General features: G+C 43.6%; 1 protein-coding gene across 9 annotated transcripts in view; it reads right to left on the bottom strand.

Annotated features, from left to right (window-relative positions):
* TRAPPC9 (trafficking protein particle complex subunit 9) overlaps nucleotides 1-21,547 on the bottom strand; it is a 534,676-nt gene that overhangs the window by 495,700 nt on the left and 17,429 nt on the right. For 8 of the 9 annotated variants that reach the window (XM_064442029.1, XM_064442032.1, XM_064442030.1 and 5 more), the window contains exons 4-7: nucleotides 17,719-17,847; nucleotides 13,378-13,404; nucleotides 11,796-11,917; nucleotides 9,360-9,485 (exon numbers count right to left, since the gene is read on the bottom strand). In XM_064442029.1, coding sequence (XP_064298099.1) covers nucleotides 9,360-9,485; nucleotides 11,796-11,917; nucleotides 13,378-13,404; nucleotides 17,719-17,847 — 404 coding nt within the window. The remainder of the gene's footprint in view (nucleotides 1-9,359; nucleotides 9,486-11,795; nucleotides 11,918-13,377; nucleotides 13,405-17,718; nucleotides 17,848-21,547) is intronic. The other variant, XM_064442034.1, reaches the window with a different exon arrangement.

The following is a 21,547-nucleotide window of genomic DNA, read 5'->3' as shown; positions in this document are numbered from 1 at the left end:
TTTATCAGAATCCCCAAAAGCTATCATTCAGAAAGAACATAAGGGTCAGATTAAAGTAACCTACTGTAGGAGAAAAAAAGCTGTTCCACCTTGGGGTTTTTTCCCCATTTACATCATTTTTTAAAAGCTAACATAATGAAAAAATCCGGCAGCAGAATTAAAAAGGGCATGAGCGCATGATCACGTATTGAGGTTAGAAAAGCTTAAAGAATTATTAAAAGCTACTCCTTGAATACATAATACTGTCAGTGTTCACACAGCCTTGGAAACCCACTTTTTAAGATGAGAAGAGAGGGTCACACTATCTAGGTAGACATGAGCGCTTATTAATAATTGGAACCATCAGAGAGGCAACAGATTCTCAGAAGATTTTGTTTTTCTCCTATCCGAGTAAGTTTTTAACACTGCTATCTATCTTGTTGCTTAATGATTGCCCACAAAGCTACTCAAATATTTTTTGCAGTTGAAGGAAACTTTTTTTCATCGCAACAAAGACAGCAAAATTGCATTTTTGCTGAGCGCAAACAGTTACATGTTACCACCCAAGAATTTAAAAGGAAAAAAAATTAATCCCACACAGATACTCCAAGTAATCAATTCTGGGAAGACTAGAGCAGGCATTCTGCAGACCATTGCTGTAGTATTCACAAACATCTCTCCTGACCTTACAAATCCATAAAAGCTTAATGCCTATCAGGTGGCCGTGTGAAATAGCCAACACCTGCAGCACAGCCTCTTTCCATCTGGTTAATTTTCGTTTAATTTTCATTAAACTGTTACAAGAAACCAAGTCAGCAATTGCACCTGCAAAGGCAGTAGTTCACTATCGAAGCACCTGAGCCACTTTTTCCACAGGTTTGTTTCAAGACAGGCTTTCGAGAGGGTAGCTTTTTATTTGTTTTTTAATTATTCCTTACTATATTAAAATTCTATAATCTCACTTTCTTTTTAATTAGATGTTACAATTTATTGCTCCTGACTGGATGCCAAGATAAGTCTTATTACCCTGTGTCGTGGTTTAGCCGGCAGCTCAGCCCCACACAGTCGCTCGCCCACTCCCCCACCGGTAGGTGGGAGAGAGAATCAGAAGGGTAACGCTCGTGGGTTGGGATAAGAGCAGTTTAATAATTAAAATTAAAAGAAAACAACAGTAGAAATGCAATGTAAAGGGGAACAACGAGAGGCGCAAAGCCTCGGGGGAGGGGGGGGAAGGGAGGGGAGAGGGGGAACGAACCGCCGGAACAAACTGCCCGCGCCGCAGCCGCGCGCCGCCCGCCGCCCCGACGCCGCCTCCGCGCTGGCGCTGCAACTGTCCCCCCCCTCAATATACTGGTCATGGTGTCACATGGTATGGAATGAACCTGCCATTGGCCAGTCGGGGTCAGCCGCCCCCACCACGGCCCTGCCCCTCCCAGCCCCCCCCGCCACGCGGCAGAGCGCGGGAAGCTGGAAAGGCAGCCGACCCCCACAGTGAGGAGAATTAACCCCTTCTCAGCCAAAACCAGCACACCCTGCAGCTCTCCTATAATCAGAAAACACCAATTATGTAATGTTACTCAACTGGGTAGGCGATTGAATATATGGAAAGAAACCAGTTTTCCTGTTTATGCGAGGCATACAGTTTATCCTGTGAGGTGTTTTTTCGGCTGTCAAATACTGGTTGTGCTGATGTTCTATCTACCTGCAAGAGAAAAACACCGTCCTACAGTTTGTTTCCCTAACCTATGACAGGATGACTCCTCCTCTGAGTTAGTCCACATTATAAGTGTAACTGTTAGCTGCTTCCATGCTATATAGACTAAATCTTGAAGAGCTGTAAATATAATTCCCAGCCATACCTCTCTTTATGGAAAATTCATTCCCTAACACTGGAAAGATTATCTTGCTTCTCATTCAATACTCTATTATTTCTCATAATAATGCTTTCTAAAAGCACTTCCACCTGAGAAAATGACAAAGTAGTAGATGTGCAGTTATGAGCTGGATGAACGTCATCCTTGATTGAAATCAATGAAGGTAAAGAATGGTTCACAGCTCAGCAGTGGGCCTCAGTGCCCAAATAATCAATACTGTCAAGGTGTCGGTTTGTTGCTTTTTATTTTTAAAGCAACTATATACTGATCTTCTACACTGGTGTAATGATAACAACAGACACAGCTGTGCCCTGGTTTTGGCTGGGATAGAGTTGATTCTCCTCCTAGCAGCTGGTACAGTGCTGTCATTTGGATTTAGCATGAGAACAATGTTGATAACACTCTGATGTTTTAGCTGTTGCTGAGCAGTGCTTAAACCAGTCAAGACCTCAGCTTCCCATGCTCTGCCACTGAGGAGGTGCAGAAGAGAATGTGAGGAGGCACAGCCAGGACAGCTGACCCAAACTGGCCAAAGGGATATTCCATACCATATGACATGGTGCTCAGTGTATAAGCTGGGGGAGCTGGCCCCAGGGTGGGGAAGTGATGGCTGCTTCAGGACTGGCTGGGTGTCAGCTGGAGGGTGGTGAGCAACTGCATCACTTTTTTTTTTCCTGAGTTTTATGTCTCTCTATTTTTCTTATTTTCCTTACAATTTTTGTTATTATATTTTAGTTCAATTATTAAACTGTTCTTATCTCAACCCACAAGTGTTCTCACTTTTACTCTTCCAATTCTCTCCCCCATTCCGCTGGAAAGCAGTGAGCGAGTGAACAAGCGGCTGTGTGGTGCTTAGTTGACAGCTGGGGTTAAACCACAACAAGCTGGCATCAGAAAACGAGTCAGTGATCATTACATATACAAGGTACAGCAGAAGATTTAGTGGAAAAGACCCAACCAAACTACTAATATGGTTTAAAAATAAAATTTTAAAAAAATCAGTCAATATCAGTACCACTTGAGAAAAAATCATCATGCTCCTTACTATCCAATTTAACGTTTTTTTTTTTCTTGAACACGCCGACTGAGTACCATCATCTAGTTTGATCTCCCATGTTGTGCAAACCAGAGGTACACTCAGTGATACAAAATACATCACAGAACAGCCAAGGTTGGATGGGACCTTGAAAGATCTTCTGGTGCAACTTTTTGTGGGAAAGGGAGTCTAGGTAAGATCACCTAGCACCCTGTGCAGTAGCATCTACAAAACCTCCAGCAACACAGACTCCACCATGTCCAGCCACCATCCAAAGCCACCAAGGCGAAGGGCTCCAGAGCAGAGGATGGTACCAGGGGACCCTTCCTAAAGCAGCAAAACCTTGAAGGCAAAAGCACAGGGAGAGAGAGGGTACTCAGAGCCCCAACCCTGCACAGAGAGGGAACGAGTGAGATCCTGACTAGCAGCAGCTCTGACTCAGCATGGGCCGGGACACGACTGATGGTGGCCAAACCCCCTTGCATATAAGAGCAGCCCCCAGGGAACACAAACAACTGGGAGCAGGGCCAAAGGGGCATGGTGCAGCATTCCACATGGGCAGGGCACAGTCCCGCTCCTGGCTCTAAAGGATAACTCAGCTAGTGGTCATCACCCCCCAGGAGAGGACCCAGCTACGGTTTCCAATTGCCCAAAAGCCATCACCAGAAGGAACGTGGTGACCCAGGCAGAGCCCCCACACAACCATGCAGCTGTCCAGGTCTCCGGCTGCAGGGAGGGCCTGAGCCTGGCATTCGTACCAGAGGGCAGCAGAGACAACAGCTGCTTGTGGTGTGACCGGGTGAATGATCTGCTCGGCCTGGTGGCAGAGCTGAGGGAGGGAGTGGAAAGGTTAAGGAGCATCAGGGAGTGTGAGAGGGAGATAGTTTGGTGGAGCCGCACCCTACCATCCCTGGGGCCAAGGCAGCGGGTGGAGGCTCCACAAGGAGCAGAGGATCCCCTACCCTCTCGCCACCAAGCAGATGGAGGGGACCTAAGAGACAGGTGGGAATGAAAACAGGTCCCTGCTCAGGGCAAATCCCCTCCTGGCCTCCCTCACCTTCCCAGCTGCCCTTACACACCAGGTATGGGGCTCTGGAACCTGAGGGCCAGGCAAATGAGGATGTAGGTGAAGGTCCATCCAGGGGGTTGCCTAGGGAGCACCGGTCAGCCCCATGCATTGTGACTGCCTTTGTTAAGAAGAAAAGGAGGGTAATTGTCATAGGCAGTTCCCTTCTGAGGGGGACAGAGGGCCCAAGATGCCAACCAGACCCATCCCACAGGGAAGCCTGATGCCTCCGCGGGGCTTGGGTCAGAGATGTTACTACGAAACTCCCTGGTCTGGTAGGGCCCTCTGATTATCACCCGCTCTTGGTTGTGCAGGTGGGTGGTGACGAGGTTGCGGAGAGAATTCCAAGAGCGATCAAAAGGGACTTGAGGGCACTGGGGCGACTGGTTGAAGGATCAGGAGCACAGGTAGTGTTTTCCTCACTCCTGTCAGTGGCAGGGAAAATTACTGAAAGGAACGGGAAAACTAACCTCATTAACAATGTGGCTCAGAGGCATTTTGGATTTTTTGATCATAGAGAGGTCTGATGGCCTGATGGCCGCAGATGGGAGTTCAGCTGTCTCAAAGGGGGAAGAGGATTCTTGCTCATGAGAGCATTTTCAACTAGGTTCAGAGGCTGGCTTGGGCTTAGCAACCATGATAGGATACAGTTCTCAATTCTTGGCGAAGTAAGGAGCAGGGTCAGCAAAACCACTACCATGGGCTTCTGGAGGGCAGACTTTGCCCTGTTCAGGGCACCGGTTGGGAGAGTCCTTTCGGAAGCAGTCCTGAAGGTCCAGCAAGGCTGAGCATTCTTCAGGAAGGAAGCCTTAAAGGCACAGGATCAGGCTGTCCCCATGTGCCATAAGACAAACTGGTGGGGAAGACGACCAGCCTGGCTAAACAGGGAGCTTTTGCTGGGACTCAGGAAAAAAAAGAGAGTTTACCACTTTGGGAAGAAGGGGCAGGCAACTCGAGAAGAGTATAGGGATCTCCTAGGTCATGCAGAGAGAAAATTAGAAAGGCAAAAGCCAAGCTAGAACTCGATCTGGCCACTGCTGTCAGGGATTACATAAAATGTTTTTACAAATACATTAACAACAAAACGAGAACGAAGGAGAATCTCCATCCTCTATTGGATGCAGAGGGAAACTCTGCCACCAATGATGAGGAGAAGGCTGAGGTACTTAATGCCTTCTTTGCCTCAGCCTTTAACGCTCAGACCTGTTATCCCTAGGGTATTCAGCCCCTGAGCTGGAAGGCAGGGACAAGAGCAGAACAAACCCCCCATAATCCAGGAGGAAGCAGTTTACGACCTGTTGCTCCACCTGGACACTCACAAGTCTGTGGGGCCAGATGGGATCCACCCAAAAGTACTGAGGGAGCTGGCAGAGGTGCTCACCAAGCCACTCTCCATCATTTATCAGCAGCTCTGGTTAACAGGGGAGGTCCCAGGCGACTGGAGGTTTGCCAGCATGATGCCCATCTACAGGAAGGGTAGAAGGATGATCCGGGGAACCACAGGCAAGTCAGTCTTACCTTGGTACTGGGGAAGACTGTGGAGCAGTTCATCTTGACTGCGCACACCAGGCATATGCAGGACAACCAGGGGATCAGGCCCAGCCAGCATGGCTTCATGAAAGGCAGGTCCTCCCTGACCAATCTGGTCTCCTTCTGTGACCAGATGACCTGCCTAGTGGATGAGGGGAAGGCTGTGGATGTGTCTACCTGGACGTTAGCAAAGGCTTTGACACAGTCTCCCACAGCATCCTCCTAGAGGAGGTGGCGGCTCATGGCTTGGACAGATGTGCTCTTGGCTGCTTAAAAACCTGGCTGGACGGCCCGAGCCCAGAGAGTTGTGGTGAATGGAGCTAAATCCAGTTGGTGGCCGGTCACAAGCGTTTTTTCCACAGTTTTGGGGCTAGTCTTGTTTACTATCTTTACCCATGATCTGGATGCGGGGATCTAGTGCACCCTCAGTAAGTTTGCAGATGACACCAAATTGGGCAGGAGGTGGGTGTTGGTCTCTTCTGCCTAGTCACTAGTAATAGGACAAGACGAAAAGGCCTGAAGCTGCAACAGGGGAGGTTTAGATTGGATATTAGGGGAAATTTCTTCACCAAAAGAGTGGTCAGGCATTGGAACAGGCTGCCCAGAGGGGCGGTGGAGCCACCATCCCTGGAGGTGTTCAAAAGATGTGTAGATGTGACACTTCAAGACATGGTTTAGGAGACATGGTAGTGTTGGGTGGATGGTTGGACTTGATGATCCTAGAGGTCTTTTCCAACCTTAATGATTCTATGATTTTATGTCCCTGAGGAGGTTGTTCCAGTGAATGATTTGTCTTACTGCATTATTTTTTTTTCATACATTGCAATGAAACCTCTCCCATTGCAATTTGTACCCAATTGGCCTTTGTCTTCTCCAGGTGGCTCCTTGTGAGGAATGATCATCCAGATCACTTCTGAAGATGCTGAACAACATGGGGCACAGTACCAATCCCTGGGGGACTGTGACGGGTGAACCTGAGCTCTTAACCAAACTAGGAGTTTTTTGGTACAGGCTCCAAAGGAGGCAAATGCCTGAGCCATAGTTGGGCCGAGAACTCCTCTAGTTTCAATCTGTTCTCTGAAAACCCACAAAGGAGCAGAGTGACACAGTGTGCATTGATGCATATGAGCGTGGATCATGTCATTAATGCATGAATAGCGAGTGCCTTTTCCAAGACTCATTTATCAAGGAACAAAGAAAGGAGGTACAAAGAGTCTCACGCATACCTTGCCATCACACATATTTTGACTATGAGCCAACCACTTTATTCCATAAATATGATAGCCTAAATGAGCCTTCTTTGAGCTCACCCTTCTAGGCAGCATGGCTGCATGACCGTGATTTCCCCTTGAGCTGGGACACCTCTCAATGTGGCTCCTCGATGCAGAGAGACCTTTTACCAACAGCACATCTCTGGATAAGTCCAATTTGAGCTCTCCCTCAATTGCAGCTGGACTGCACACCAGGGGGCTCCTCCCCTGAGCAGGGATGCTTCTCCAGGTTTGACATTTCTCACCTGAGACTAAGAGATCTTGCCCAAGGCAGAGAGATCCCTTACTCGCAACAGATCCTCAGTAAGTGACTGACAGCATGCTCAATTGATATTAATAAAACATTATTAATCCATGTAGCTATGCAATTATTATAAACTTTGTATAGATAATTCCATTAGACACAAACCGTTGTCCAAGTCTGACACTAAGATTGGACATAACCGCACCTAGGCTCCATAAGGACTTTAGCAAGCAAGGGGGTCCACTCTGAACCTCACGACTAAACGGGAGTCTCTTCCTTACCGTTTTGCATCTCCAGTCTCTGTGTGAATCATTCTAACTCGATTTTAACTCAATTTTCCTTTGTATGTTTCTTCCATGCAGTAATTAATAAGGTGAACCTTGCCATCAAACTTAATAAAACTCGGCAAACCCCTGGTAAACTTCGTTAAATTCCACTGAATTCACTGACTTCAGTAAAACATATTGCTGCTTCTCTCTTTTGAGTGAGGTGCATTCCACTCATTTGCAACAGGGACCCCACCTGTGACAGGCTGCTAGCCTGAGCGAAAACCTTTGATCACCGCCCTCTGAGCGCGGCCTGTTAGCCAATTTCCTGCCCACCTTGCAGACCACCCGTCCAGTCTGTATCTTGCCAGTTCGTTCAGAAGGCTGTGGGAAACAGTGTCAAACACTTAGCTGAAGGTTGCTAGATGATACCTGCATTAACTCCCTAAATTCTGACTGAGCTACAACAAAAATACGTAATATACCTGATCTTTATTTCAAGGTTTTCCAGATAGTGGGAGATCTGGCGTTTATAGAATATATTTTATTTGGTGTGACAACGCACACTGAGGCATGCTTTACACGCACAAAGATTCATTTGAGGGGTCAATAGCTGATGGCATATCTCAAGTTCAAAGTTCATTTAGGGGCAAAAAAAGCAGAGAGAAAGAGACTAGCCAGCTAGGAAGAAAAGCAGCAGGGTCTCCAGAACACCCTTCTCTGGTTCTCTCCAACACAGTAGATGACAAAAACGATGATGTCTTCTCACCACTCTTTTTCACTAGCTGCGTTTCATCAGGACCCACTCAAACTCTTAGTTGTTTCTATTTGGGACACGTTAGAGCTGGCTGGGACAAGCTTTGGTCAGGGCACGTGTTGCATGCTGACTAACTGCCAAGCTTTGTGCTTTTGTATTATTAGGTAATACTTACCAGCTATTTAAATTACATATATACTTTGCCATTCACTAAGTCTTTTTTTTTTTTAACTCTAATATACCTGGCAAGTTGCAACATCAGTGGCGTCAGGGAGAACAGGTGATTCTCACAATGACAGTACTTGCTTCCACAAGAAAAACAACGTAACAACAATATCGGAGTTTGCAGGCCACGAGAATAACAGCACAAGAACAACAAGGGAAAAATACTGCCACAACAGTTTACATGAAAGGCTACGCAGCTGCCAGCAAAAGACAGACTACAGAATTAAAGAGAAGACCTTTAGCACTGCAAGGATTACAGCAGTTATGGTACTCTGCAACAAAACTGATGATTTTTATAATAGCTTATCAATTAATTAATTTCTCATTTAGAGAAAATTTAGGTTAGAAAACTGACTCCTAGAAAGGATTCTCCGTAAATGAAAGAAAGTATTCTACCTCCTTCATAAATGTGCTCTGGGCGTAATAAACTCAATGGTGTGGACTTAAACTGCTGATCTTGCCAAGACATAATGAGCAAAAAAGGAAAGAGTAAGAAACTTAACAGCTTTTTACAAATTCTTTCAACTACAGCAGTCTCTCTGTAACCAGTGACATCAACCTTGAGACACTGATGAAGTTTTTGTCTTGTTCTGTTGTGGAACTGAGTATTTTTCTCACAGTTCCAAATAGTGATTTTCTCCTCTGAATTCCTTTCTGATTCGGCCTAACCAAGACTTCGCACTACACAACAAAAATTAAATTAACAACACTAGTCAGACTCTTTGCAACAAGCCATTCCTGATTTGCTCAGTTTCACTGAACGAGATGTGATCAAGAAAAAAAAAAAATCCATTGCAGATCTGTCCCAAGCAGCTATTTTTCCCTCGTAAAACATCACAATAGAACAACAATGGGATTTTTTTTCTTCATGAGAGAGAATAACCAATAGAGTCTCTAATCTCAGACTAAGTCCTCATGTTTTCAGATGAACTCTAAATACCTTTTAAACCAGACTCACAGATGCGAAAATCCTCAGAAGTCAAGTCCTAGTGAGAAGGAAGGTAGTGAGTGATAAAGAGAAGAAACTGGAGTCCCCGAATCTAAGTAACTTTCAAACTTCACTTTCACTCTCAAACAAGAGGAGAAAAATAACTGGATTTTCCACACTAACCTGACGAAGGTTGATATAAACTGCATTCTGAAGAAACTCAGAGGCTTCCATGCTCCTTTTCTGTATTGCAAGGACTCTCACTGCCTTCACACAGGCTTCCAGTTCAATCACACCAGCATTCTTGTACTTGAAGAGAGAGAAAATTAAAATAATATTGAAGTATCGCACCTGTTAGATTTCACAAGTATTTCTGCTGAACACATAAATCAGCTGTCACATCTTCCAAACCCAGCGATTCCTTAATGCCAGTGACTATACTGTTAAATTATCAACATATGCCCAACTGAAAATTAAGGTGTCATCTAAAATGTTATTATACAAAACAACGGTTTTCAGCCTCTTCACTCCCTTTTCTTATTTTGAGACACAGCACAGCTTCAGTCTGAGAGTTCAGACAAGGAGAAAAGTTGGAAGTATTAGTATCATTTTGGATAACCTCATACATATGGTGGGTGCAGGTGGTGTGTCTGCAATGAAGACACTGTAATAGGTATGGAAGCAAAATGGTCAGTTCTACAGTAATTCTTCTCCACCTAGAACTGTTCTATCACGATAAATGAAGAATTTATTTTGCCTTCTACTTATTACTAAATAGGTTATACAGCACAGGAAGGTGTAGCAACAGAACTTCAGTTTTACTAAAGTTTTACTGCATCAGTAAAAAGTAATGTTCTCTTTAGTTAAAACAGTTATCACTGATGACAAGTGAATTACAAACCATTCTTAGTTTTCTCATATCTATTTACAAAACCCCTTCTGTAAATGACTTTCAGTTACATTATTCAGCTTGCTTAAGAAAGGCAGGACACAATGTAGATGTGCATTGATCTGTTTGAGCTTGGACAACAAACACAGGCAATTTTCTAGACAATCTGATCTAATTATTTCCTCAAACAATACTGATAATGGATATTTGAGTCGGACTGTCTCCTGCTGAAGTTAAACTCCATTCAGGTATTTATCATGTTTGCAATCTAATGGAGGAAATAAAGCTCAGAACAAAATGCAAGAGTTACTCCACCAAAGCAGTTACATATTACTCTTTTGTGCACCTCTCTCAGCAAAAACAAATCCCTGGAGATCGAATCCATTTTAGCAGGTGCTGCAAAAGTTTCTGAAGCTCAGTGATAACATAAAAAATACGTAGAAAGTTCTGCTTCCTCAGCATTAGAGCTAGGAGTTACTCTGTCTGTAGGTCTTAGACAGACAAAAGCTAACTACGCTTGTCTTGAACAGTTACAGATCAGTTCCAAGAGAAGGCTCTTTGTTATTTGCAAGTGAAGCATAGTTTTTACTTGCTAAGAGCATAATGTGTATTATTATAATCAAAACATAAATATCCTGCCTTAACTCCACAAAGTCCAATGATTTTATCCTTCTAAAGAAATACTCTTTCTAAATGAGCAGCTTACCCTTCAGGTAACATAAAAAGCTGAATGCATACCTGACAATTATTGTTGTACTGATGGATTCAAATTTATCTGAAACTACCCCCAAAACTAACACATTTCATTGCTTCTGATCATAAATTAACTCATGCACACCATTTATCTTGTTTCATTTGGAGCATCTCCCATCAACACAGACATGGAAATGCCGTATTATATTTACACAGCTCAGTCTAAAGACATTTTCAGTTATCAAATGAGAAACACATGAAGTTAAAAGGTTATTAAAGCATAAATAGCTACACTGCAATACAATTAAACTTATCTTTAACGTTGGTGTGGATACTGAGCCACTAATGTCACAGTATGAAATCATTTTTTTTCCTCTCCATATGATGAATGCAAACATTAAGCTACCTTGCTATCTTATGCGCTGAGCCTTTGCACAAATGTCTAAAAAAAAAATGTTCCCGTAGAACTTAAACCTGTTTCATTTTTCTAAATCCTCATTTAAGAATACGTCCTTCACATTTCTACCTCTCTGCATGCTCTAAATACTAGCCTCCCCAAACAATCCTGTAAAATCGTATGTATCACCAGCAACCTCTTCATAAACACCTGAATTCCCCCAGTAAATAAACATTCAGCTTACACAATGCAGAAAAGCATCTCTGGAGTTGATGACATGTGTATTAAGGACCATAAACATACATAACAGTTAACAAACCTTGAAATATCTAACACTTCTGCTAGAGTGCTTTAAAAATATAAGGCAATTAAACCCAAACCTGCAGGTACTAGGAGGCACAGTAAGTAGTTTACTCAGCACGTGGCTGTTTTAGGTGCTGTCTTTGACCAAAGTTCTGAGATTCCCAGACTCTAAACCAAGCACTTATTTCAGCAGTATAAATTATTTCTATATCTTCCATTATCATATGTTTTACAAACTTTATTGCACATGCTTTAAAAGATCCTCTGAAATCAAAACCACAGCAATTCATTATTCACAAGAATTTCAGTGAAGTTTCTTAAAAATAAGTAGGATTACCTTGCCGTAGTAAGAAATGGCTTCTTTATATTTATCTATGATGTCTTCAGGACTAAGGCAATTCTTGGCACGTCCTATCTCAGTACTGGTATCTGCATTTATACCATTTGAAGTCAGCGCACCTAGAACAGAACACAGTAATAAATGAGCAGAAGGACTTCTAGCAAACACTAAACGTCTAAGAAAACTAGGATATGCTGTAGATTTGACCTAAGCATATACAAAGAATACTTGCCCTACCTAGAAAGAAAGCATGCCCTACCTAGAAAACATGAGCTCTGTTTTACTATGCTATTTTAAAGAGTACAAATAAAAAACAGATCCAATCATAAACCAGCAAACAGGAAATAATCCAAACAGGAAATAATATTTTGTTTAGTAAAAAACAAATATATTCATAATCTTGTACACTTATCTGAGTATTTAGACCATGAATAAAATATTATACTGCTAAAATTAGATTATGGCCACATCTGAATATGCAATTTTAATCTTCTGAATCATTCCTTGTTCTACTTTAAAATTGTATTCCTAAAGCATACCTAAGAAAAAGAAATAAGTGCAATTTTTTTATGAACTAATTATTATAACAGTGACCTTCTCTTCCAATCACTCAAAACAAATATTTCTCTTCCCTGTCTCATCACAGAAAACCAAGTGTTACATTGTAACAAAGGCCACCAAATCTGAGCCTTCCACATTTAAAAAAAAATTACCCGAGGCTCACAAAACAGTAAGAAATTGCTTTTGCTATATAATTGAGGAGGTGAGAGGCAAAAATTCTTTACATGCTGAAGGGATAAGAATCTGAAATAGAAGCCAAGGAAACCCAGGGTTTTACGAAGAACATGAAAATTTTACTTTAAGAATTTAATTTTATTGCAGAGTTAACATAATAAAATTGAAAACATATCTCAAAGGTTTGGGCAAGGCTCTATACCTTTTTGAGAGTTACTTAATGTGCAGGATTACATGCCTAAATTTATATGGTAATTTATTTCTCTAAGAGGTTTCTCTAAGAAGATGGCAAAGAAATCTTTGTGTTTCAGAGCTGGACCTAATTCTCAATAGACAGTTAAAAACTACTGTGAAAGATACTTTCTACTCCCTCTATATATTCAGAAATATGTTATTTTACATGCTCAAATGCTAAAGCAGCTTTTCTATATGTTTGCCAACCTTAAAGAATCCTAACAAGCATATCTGTCCTTAACACCTTGGGGTTTTTATGGAGGTTAAGTGCAAAATCTTTGTTAGTGATAACTGAAAGAACACCGTAACACTACCCGACTACTTGTGACCATTCAGGTTTGTCGGTTAAAAAGAATTAGAAATCCTTACCACTCATGAGAAGAAAATAATCTTTATTAGAATTTGCAGGGACACAATCATGGAACTACATCGTATATTTTGTGCCAGTTACCCCTCAGTCTCTTTGCTTCCTCAAGATTTATAGCCAAAACCTGAAGCATCGGGAATCAGTACTAGTTTTGGCAAGTGGCAGTAATTATATATACAAATGCAAAACAAATGCAAGTAATAAAAAGAAAAGACTTTGGAAACATGCATGAAAATAATGTACCTGGATCAATGAGAACTTCTTGTGCCCCTAAAAGGAGGAACAAAAATGATTTTTTTTTCAGCCTCAAGTACAGCCAACAAAATAAGCTCTTACAATGTTTTATAATTAACATCAGGCTTGAACAAAGCTATATGATTTATCAGGATCATCATCGCTATTTTGGAGGACTACCAATTATAATTCAAGTAGTCACTGTATGTTAAATCTCATTTTGTTAAAAAACAATTGTGAATCCTGTAAACTTGCAATATTAAGACACATCAAAAAGAACTGAAGAATTTTCAGTGTATAATATAAAGCCATATCCTTTTTATCCTTTCTCTTTACTCTTGTTTCAGTTGGCAAGTTTCCGTCACAATCCACTTACTATATTTTAATATCAGGTCCCTGGGGAGCTCATGTAACCTACACAATACTCTAGAATAACATTTTCAAGTAACTGTACCCTTTTCAATTGTCATTAATTTCATTCCATCAAATTTTCTGAATAATTGAGTCATGCCAACCCAACAACCCAGACTATTCACATAAAATAGTTGCCAAGAGCATTGCAAAGTTGGATTATCAGATATATAACGCCTTGTTGCCCTAAACTTGGATTAAACATGACAAAAAATTAAGAATAAGGGTTAAGCAGTCAAAAACAACCACTTTTTGAGTGAGCCAGGGCCTCCCTTCAGTTGATTTGCTCGGAGTCTAGACTAGTGAAGTAGAGATTTAGCAAGAGATCAAAAAGATACTCCAGCACTTCACTCAGGTGTCCTAATTCTGCTTGTAGAAAGAGGAAGGTCAGGCAACAAAATTAAGAGCTTAGCACTTCAAACAAATAAAATACAACAGAGAAATCCAAAGCAGCTGTAAGCTAAACGTAAGGCAATCTAAACTCAGCTTATTCAACATACAAATCATGCACCTGACAGGCCATGGCCAGGTTCCTGGCCAATAGGAACTAAGCAACTCAAAATCTTTTTTTACACTGAAGGCTGCAGAGACAAATCCAGCTGTTCAAGGGGACCCAGCCTAAAGCTCTCCCCCAACAAACACCACGTTTTAGGAACATGAGAAGTCAAACTTCTTTAAAATGTCAAAGTTCCCTTTTTACAGTCAGAAAGTTTCCTGATACTCAACAACAAGATGATCTAAAGCTTGTGCTCTATATTATACAAAGAGAGACAATATTAATGCTTCTCTTTCCAAAGATGTTTTGGTATAAAGCAGACACGACAACATTTTTTTCAGCAGCCAGGACCTGTGCTATAGCCTAAAAATGCCAAATGGTGGAAATCACAGGAAATTCAAGAGAAGGATGTTTCTCTTGACCGGGTCTGGGCACCAAAGGCAGTACCAAGAAACCCCGTCCTGTCAAGGCTGAAGTACAGGCACAAGAAGAGGTGCAATTCCAGGCACATCAGGAAGCAATAAAGGTAACTCTCGCATCTATATGCCTCAAAAGTAGGCACCAATTGAATGTCAGTTCCAAGTATGGCATTTCTGGATTTGCGCAGAATTTGGAATCCCCTTTTCTTTTGGCCTTATCCCAGATACACTGGAATTTGTTCCCCAGATTAAATACTGCCCTCACAAAATTAATTATAACAAAGTAGATTATAAAAAAAGGAACAGTTTGAAGAGATTTTAAAGGAAAGGCCCTGCAGAGTCAAAAAAAAAAAAAAAAAAGGTATTGAAAAGAAACTTTCAGAAAACCTCATAGGAAAAAGCCATCACAACAGCAGCTGTTTGGCTAGACAGGCTTCTGCAGTTCAGATCTCAAAACATTAAGAGATCACTAGAAGAGTTAGGGGACAATATCTAATAGACCATGAAGTAACATTGTCATCCCTTTCAGATGAAAAGAAACCTGTAATCAGTTTTTCTTCACACAAAAGTCCTTTGAAAAAACTTGTCAAATGAAACTAAAACATTTATAAAATACGACTATGCTGAAAGTTTGCAAACAGGACCTTGAATTGTGAAACAACTTATAGAGAGAAGCAGTGATAATATACCCAAAATATATTTTATTCAATTATCCTGATAGCTGTGACCTGTTACCTTCTTTAGTAACAAGGAGTACCCATTACAAACAGATTGCAATCCCACTGTTAAATATTTGTGGAAAAGTGGACCAAGGTTAATAATAACTGTGTGAAATTTCACCTTGACAGCCAACATAAAATGCACTCATATGTCATGGGACCAAATGCACCGATTTTAATGACTAGATATTATATGAAAAATTAGTATTCTCTCATGAAATAAGGTAATTTTACTATCACAATTACCTGGCGTCAACATCCACAGTTTGTAATAAAGAGAATACAAAGCAAGTATTTACTAGGTTGTGACTTACAGATGAACGGTTGGTTGATGATGGGTGGTTAGTATTTTCAGATGAAGGAATTCACTGTGATCACACTACACACACGAGTACTGAAACCCAGCTTCTGTTTCAGCACTGTGTAAGAACCTGAGTATATACATAGAAACAGCCGTGCTGGGTTACACCAAAGGCCTGTCTAGCTTATAATAATCGATATATTTTTCTTTCACTACCCTAGCCAGCCTCTTCCAGAAGCCAAAGAAACTTTCAGAAGCCTTAACACTGTGTAGCTGCTGTTAGGTTCTGTGACTAAAGGCTCATCTCCACAAACACAAAGGAGCACAGAGGAATAGTAAGTGCCAGCTGAACCCCAATAAGCTAATCAGGGCCCACAGAGCTGTCTGGGGGTGAAACGCATCAACATGAGTTAACACAAGCAGCTCTCCAGGTCACCCTACAGACAGACTGTGGGAGGTTAATGCCTGTAGGGACACAGCACTCATTACGGGAGGCAGGGAAAGAACATCTTGGGATCGTACAAGATACCTTATGGAATGTGTAGGGGACAAATCAAACGCAGGGAAAAGGAGGAATTACAGCAGTTTAGGGAGGAACAAGTATGGAAAAACAGAGGGATAAGGGAAGTGCCTGTGTGCATGTAACTCTAAGTATCAACAACTGGAATGGGGCTCTGGGTCTCGGACGCATGTAGGTCCAGGTGCCAGCAGCTGGTGACACCTGGCGATCCAGCAGCCAGATACTGGACAGAGCGACTAAAACCAGCAACTGGGAATATCCGTACTACTAACAGACATTCATCCTGATCAGCCAGAGAGGGGAGCAGGATCAGGCTGTTAGTGCTGTCTGCGTTTATGAGCGCTGTTTTCTGACTGTGTGGCCAGCTCTGTGCACACATATTGTGTGTGTGTTTGTGTGCACGTGCTCGTGTATGCCCATCGGGAATGCAAGCTCAGCCTCACACCTGGCTGGACCGGGGACACGGAGCTGTGGCAGCCTCGCCTCCATCACGCAGTCAGATCCATTAACTCCTAACATGGTGTTCCACATCATACCTATAAAATTGGATAAAGAGTAATTCCTTTCCTTTGCTTTTCCATCTCTTAGCTATATTCAATGTCCTCCAGTTCTTCTACTGGAAGAAGCACTGAACCTCCAATCGCTATCCGTCTTCTTCCACAACATTCACCATATTATAGAGCACTCTCACGTTTCTCCTCAGCCATCTCTTCTGCAGAACTTTAGAGTTCTAGGCTATCCAGCTATTTGTTGTACAGAAACCATACCAAGAAAAACTTTGTTGCCAACCTGCAACCTCCTTCCAGTAGAAAAATGGGAGATTGGGAACGTGAACACCCTTTTGAGCTAGGAAACTGAAATGGCATGCAATATTCCAGATGCAGATGAACCACAGACTTAATGATATTTTCTATTTTTTCTCTCTCTGTTACTCTCCTAATAATTCCTAAAATAGTTTAAAGCAGGCCATTGCTCAAAGAATGTCTATCATACCAACGTTAATACAATCATCATCATTTTAGTTATGCAACCAGAGTGTATAGAAAAAGTATACTAAATCTTAAAATTTATGTTGGTTTATTGGTATTTAGTTAATCAAATCTGTTTATTAAATACTGACTTTAGAACTGCAGAACACCTCTGAATAAGCATACCTAACTTATTCTTAATATGTGCAGCTCTGCCACGTTGTATGTACTCTATGAAAACTGCATCTCCTCAGCAAAATTCAAATGAACACAGACACTATTAACAATCAGATGAAGAGGTCAAAAGCTTTGCAACTCTATGCAAAGCACACATTGACATTAATACCAAAGCAGTAGAAAAGTCATTCATGTAAAAAACTTAAAAAGAGACACAGCTCTCCCCTCCCACCCACCCTTCCAGTTTACCCTGTCATCGGCTTAATTTTACAGAGTTAGGAGGAAATTTTCAGACGTTCAGTGGTGGCAAACAGAACAAAAATGAAATCCCGTCCATACCTGGTCTGTGCCTGTTGCCTGCCTCAGCAGAAAAAGAACCTCCTTGTGCCCTGCGAGATCCAACTTTACCTCCAGTACCACCAGGATAATGATAGATGACTGATGCTGAGCATAACCCCTCAAGAGCAGCTGTAAAGAAAAAAGCCAACAGATTAGTAGATGTAAGTGCAAAAATTGAAGTATCATAGAATCACAGAATGGTTTGGGTTGGAAGGGACCTTTAGAGGTCATCTAAGTCCAGCCCCCCTGCAGTGAGCTGGAACATCCTCAACTAGATCAGGTTGCTCAGAGCCCTGTCCAACCTGACCTGGAATGTTTTCAGGGATGGGACCACCACAACCTCTCTGGGCAACCTGTGCCAGGGTTTCACCACCCTCATTGCAAACAATTTCTTCCTTCTATCCAGTCTAAATCTACCCTCCTTTAGTTTAAAACCATCACCCCTTGTCCTGTCACAACAGGCCTTGCTAAAGAGGTTGCCCCCATCCTTCCTATAGCTCCCCTTTATTAAGTATTGAAAGGCCGCAATAAGGTCTCCCCACAGCCTTCTCTTCTCCAGGCTGAACAACCCCAACTCTCTCAGCCTGTCCTCGTAGGAGAGTTGCTCCAGCCCTTGGATCATTTTTGTGGCCCTTGTGTCATGTAGTAAAGTCTATTTACTCAAATATAAAGTATACCTTAAATTGAAGACCTAGTGACAAAGGTCATGGAAAAGCCTGAGATACTTAATGTCCTTTTTATCGGTTTTCACTGGAAAGGTTTACCCTCAGACCTCCCAGGTCCCCAAGACCACTGGCAGAGTCTGTAAGAGTACACACTAGCCACAGCAGACGAAGACAGACATACAAAACACTTAATCCAATTGGACGCAAATCTACAAAACCAGGTAAGATGCATCCATGGATGCCAAGAGAGCTGACCAGTGTGACCACTCTCTTATCACTTCCAACAGGCCATGCCAGTTGGGGGAGGTTTCTAGTTACTGGACAAAGAGAAACATCATACCCTTCTTCAAGAAGGAAGTACCCAGGGTCTACAGGCAGCTCAACATCAGCTCCCTGGAAAGGCTATACAGGAATCATTCTAGAAGCCATTTCCAAGCACATGAAGGACTAGAAGGTGATTGGGAACAGCACACATTGATTACCAAGGATAAATCAGTCCTTGGCAACCTCAGTGCCTCCTATGATGAGATGATGAGCTCACTGTAAAAAGGAACAGCAGTGGATGTTGTATATTTTGCCTGTCACAAGACCTTTGGACATGGTCTCCCATAGCACGCTTACAGCCAAACTGATGAGGTAAGATTTGGGTATCTGGCCTATGAAGTAGGTGGAAAATAGGCTGGACAGCCAGGCTCAAAGGACTGTGATCCTTGCAGGGCCAGGAGTAATGGCAGCAGATCTAACTGTGGTGTAACTGCCACCGTCACTCACAGAGCCAATCAGCTCCAGTGCAGGTGCGTTCCGCAGCAGAGCAAGGGATGGTGGTATACAGGGAGGTTTCCTGAGCTGGGGAAACCCCAGAGAATTGCAGAGACACGCCAGGAGCCAGCAGCATTCAAGAGGAGTGGCTGACAAGGAGCAGGCAGGGCCAGGAGTAATAGCAGTCACCCCTCACTCCCACAAAAGGCAGCCGTAGGGAGTGCCACGACCAGGAGCGCTGCAAACAGGGCAGGCAAGCAGGGCATGGCAAGTCAGTTTGCGTGGAAGGGCATGCAAGGAGGGGCATGCCACTGGCCAAGTGGAAGAGTTGAAGTATACATAGCACAGCAACCGGGCAGCGTTCTGTGACCATCTGCACAGTTAAGGGCACTCATTCCACCTGACCCTCAAGGCAGAATAGTGGGCACTCATCTGAGAGCAAAGGCTGCAGCTCTGGCTGAGGGGTCTGCACCATCTACCCCAGCAGTGGCTGATGCCTCCACCCAGATGGAGCTGGTGAAAGGAGAGGCTGCACTGCACACCTCAGACCACAGGAAGTGCCCAGACTTTTCTCCTGAGGCAGGGACAGCCGGCAGATCTGCCTGCCAAAGGCATGCCCAGGTAGAGGACCCCCTGCAGCAGGTGGCTGAGCTGCAGGAGGTGGTGAGAAGGCTGTGTAATGTCAGGGAGGCTGAGGAGAATTTAGCTAGCTGGATCCAAGCACAGACTGCAGTGGGCCCACAGCCAAACAGCCAAAAACTCCCCCACCAGCCCACACAGCAGAGAGGGGAGCTAATAATGCAGAATGATTGCAACAGCAAGGACCGGCAGGAGGAAGACTTCCCCCGAAGCCTAAAGTGCCCTTGCGAAACCACTTCACCACTCTGCAGACTGAAGAGGAAAGACCCATCACACCAGGAGAGCCACTGGAGCTGCGTATGGCAGCCCGATCTGCTCCCTGTATAACAACCAGCACAACTAAGGAAAGGAGCTGGGTGACAGTAGTAGGCAGCTCTCTTCTGACAGGTATGGAAGTACCCATTTGCTGTCCCGATGCACTCTTTAGAGAAGTGTGCTGCTTACTGGGGGCTCCCATTGGGGATGTCACTGAGAGACTACCAAGCCTTGTACAGTCCTCCAACTATTATCGGCGGCTGTTGTTTCACGTGGGCACCAGTGATACAGGCAGGAACAGTCTGAGGAGTATCAAGAAGTATTACAGAGCCCTGGGAGCAGCAGTAAGGGACTCCAGAGTCCAGGTAGTTTTTTCAGTCCTCCCAGCCAAAGAGAAGAGGTTTGAAAGGGCCAGTCGAATCTGGTGAATCAACAAATGCTTACAGGACTGGTGCCAGCGATTCAGCTGCTTAGACCATGGGACTTGCTTTGAAAAACCTGGTCTACTGGGGGCTGATGGGGTCCCTCTGTCAGAGAGGGGGAAGAGCATCTTTGGCCACAGACTTGCCAAGCTGGTGAAGAGGGTTTTAAACTAAAGTTGCTGGGGAAGAGGAACATCAATCCATCCCACTGCTACCATTTTGATGCCAGTGCCAGCCATAGATGCCCAGAGCCTGGAGAAGGATCACAGGTGGGCAGAAGAGCACCTGAAGAGCAGCACAGAGGAATTCCAGCCACTCCAGCCAGTAAGTCAGCTTCATCGGGGGCCCAGCCTAAAATCCCTATGCAAACACACGTGGCATGGGGAATAAACAAGAGGAGTTAGAGACATGCACACACCTGCAGTGCTATGATCTTATTGGCCCCATGGATACATGGTGGGATGGCTCCCACGGCTGGAGTGTTGGAAGGGAAGGATACAAGCTCTTTAGGAAAGACAGGCAGGAGAGACAAAGAGGAGGTGTCACCCTCTATGTCAACGACCAGCTAGAGTGCATGGAGCTCTGTCTGGGGACAGATGAGGAGCCGAACGAGAGCTTATGGGTCAGGATTAAAGGGAAGGCAGGGACAGGTAACATTATAGTGGGGGTCTGCTACAGGCCACTCGACCAGGAAAACCAAGCAGACGAGGTCCTCTATAGACAGATAGGAGCAGCCTCTCATTCACAAGCCCTGGTCCTCCTGGGGGACTTCAACCACCCCAATATATGTTGGAGGGAGAACACAGCAGCACACAAGCAATCCAGGAGGTTCCTGGAAAGCAGTGATGATAACTGCCTTCTCCAAGTGACAGAGGAGCCAACAAGGAGAGATGCTATGCTGGACCTCGTTCTCACCAACATGGAGTGGCTGGTAGAGAATGCAAAGCTCAAAGGCAGCCTTGGCTGCAATGACCATGAAATGGTGGAGTTCAAGATCCTTAGGGCACCAAGGAGGGTGCATAGCAAGCTCACTACCCTGGACTGCAGGAGAACAGACTTTGACCTCTTCAAGGATCTGCTTCGCAGAGT

This window comes from Phalacrocorax carbo, chromosome 2, assembly GCF_963921805.1.
Source record: "Phalacrocorax carbo chromosome 2, bPhaCar2.1, whole genome shotgun sequence".
Taxonomy (NCBI): Eukaryota; Metazoa; Chordata; class Aves; order Suliformes; family Phalacrocoracidae; genus Phalacrocorax; species Phalacrocorax carbo.
This window is presented reverse-complemented; position numbering and strand designations above follow the sequence as displayed.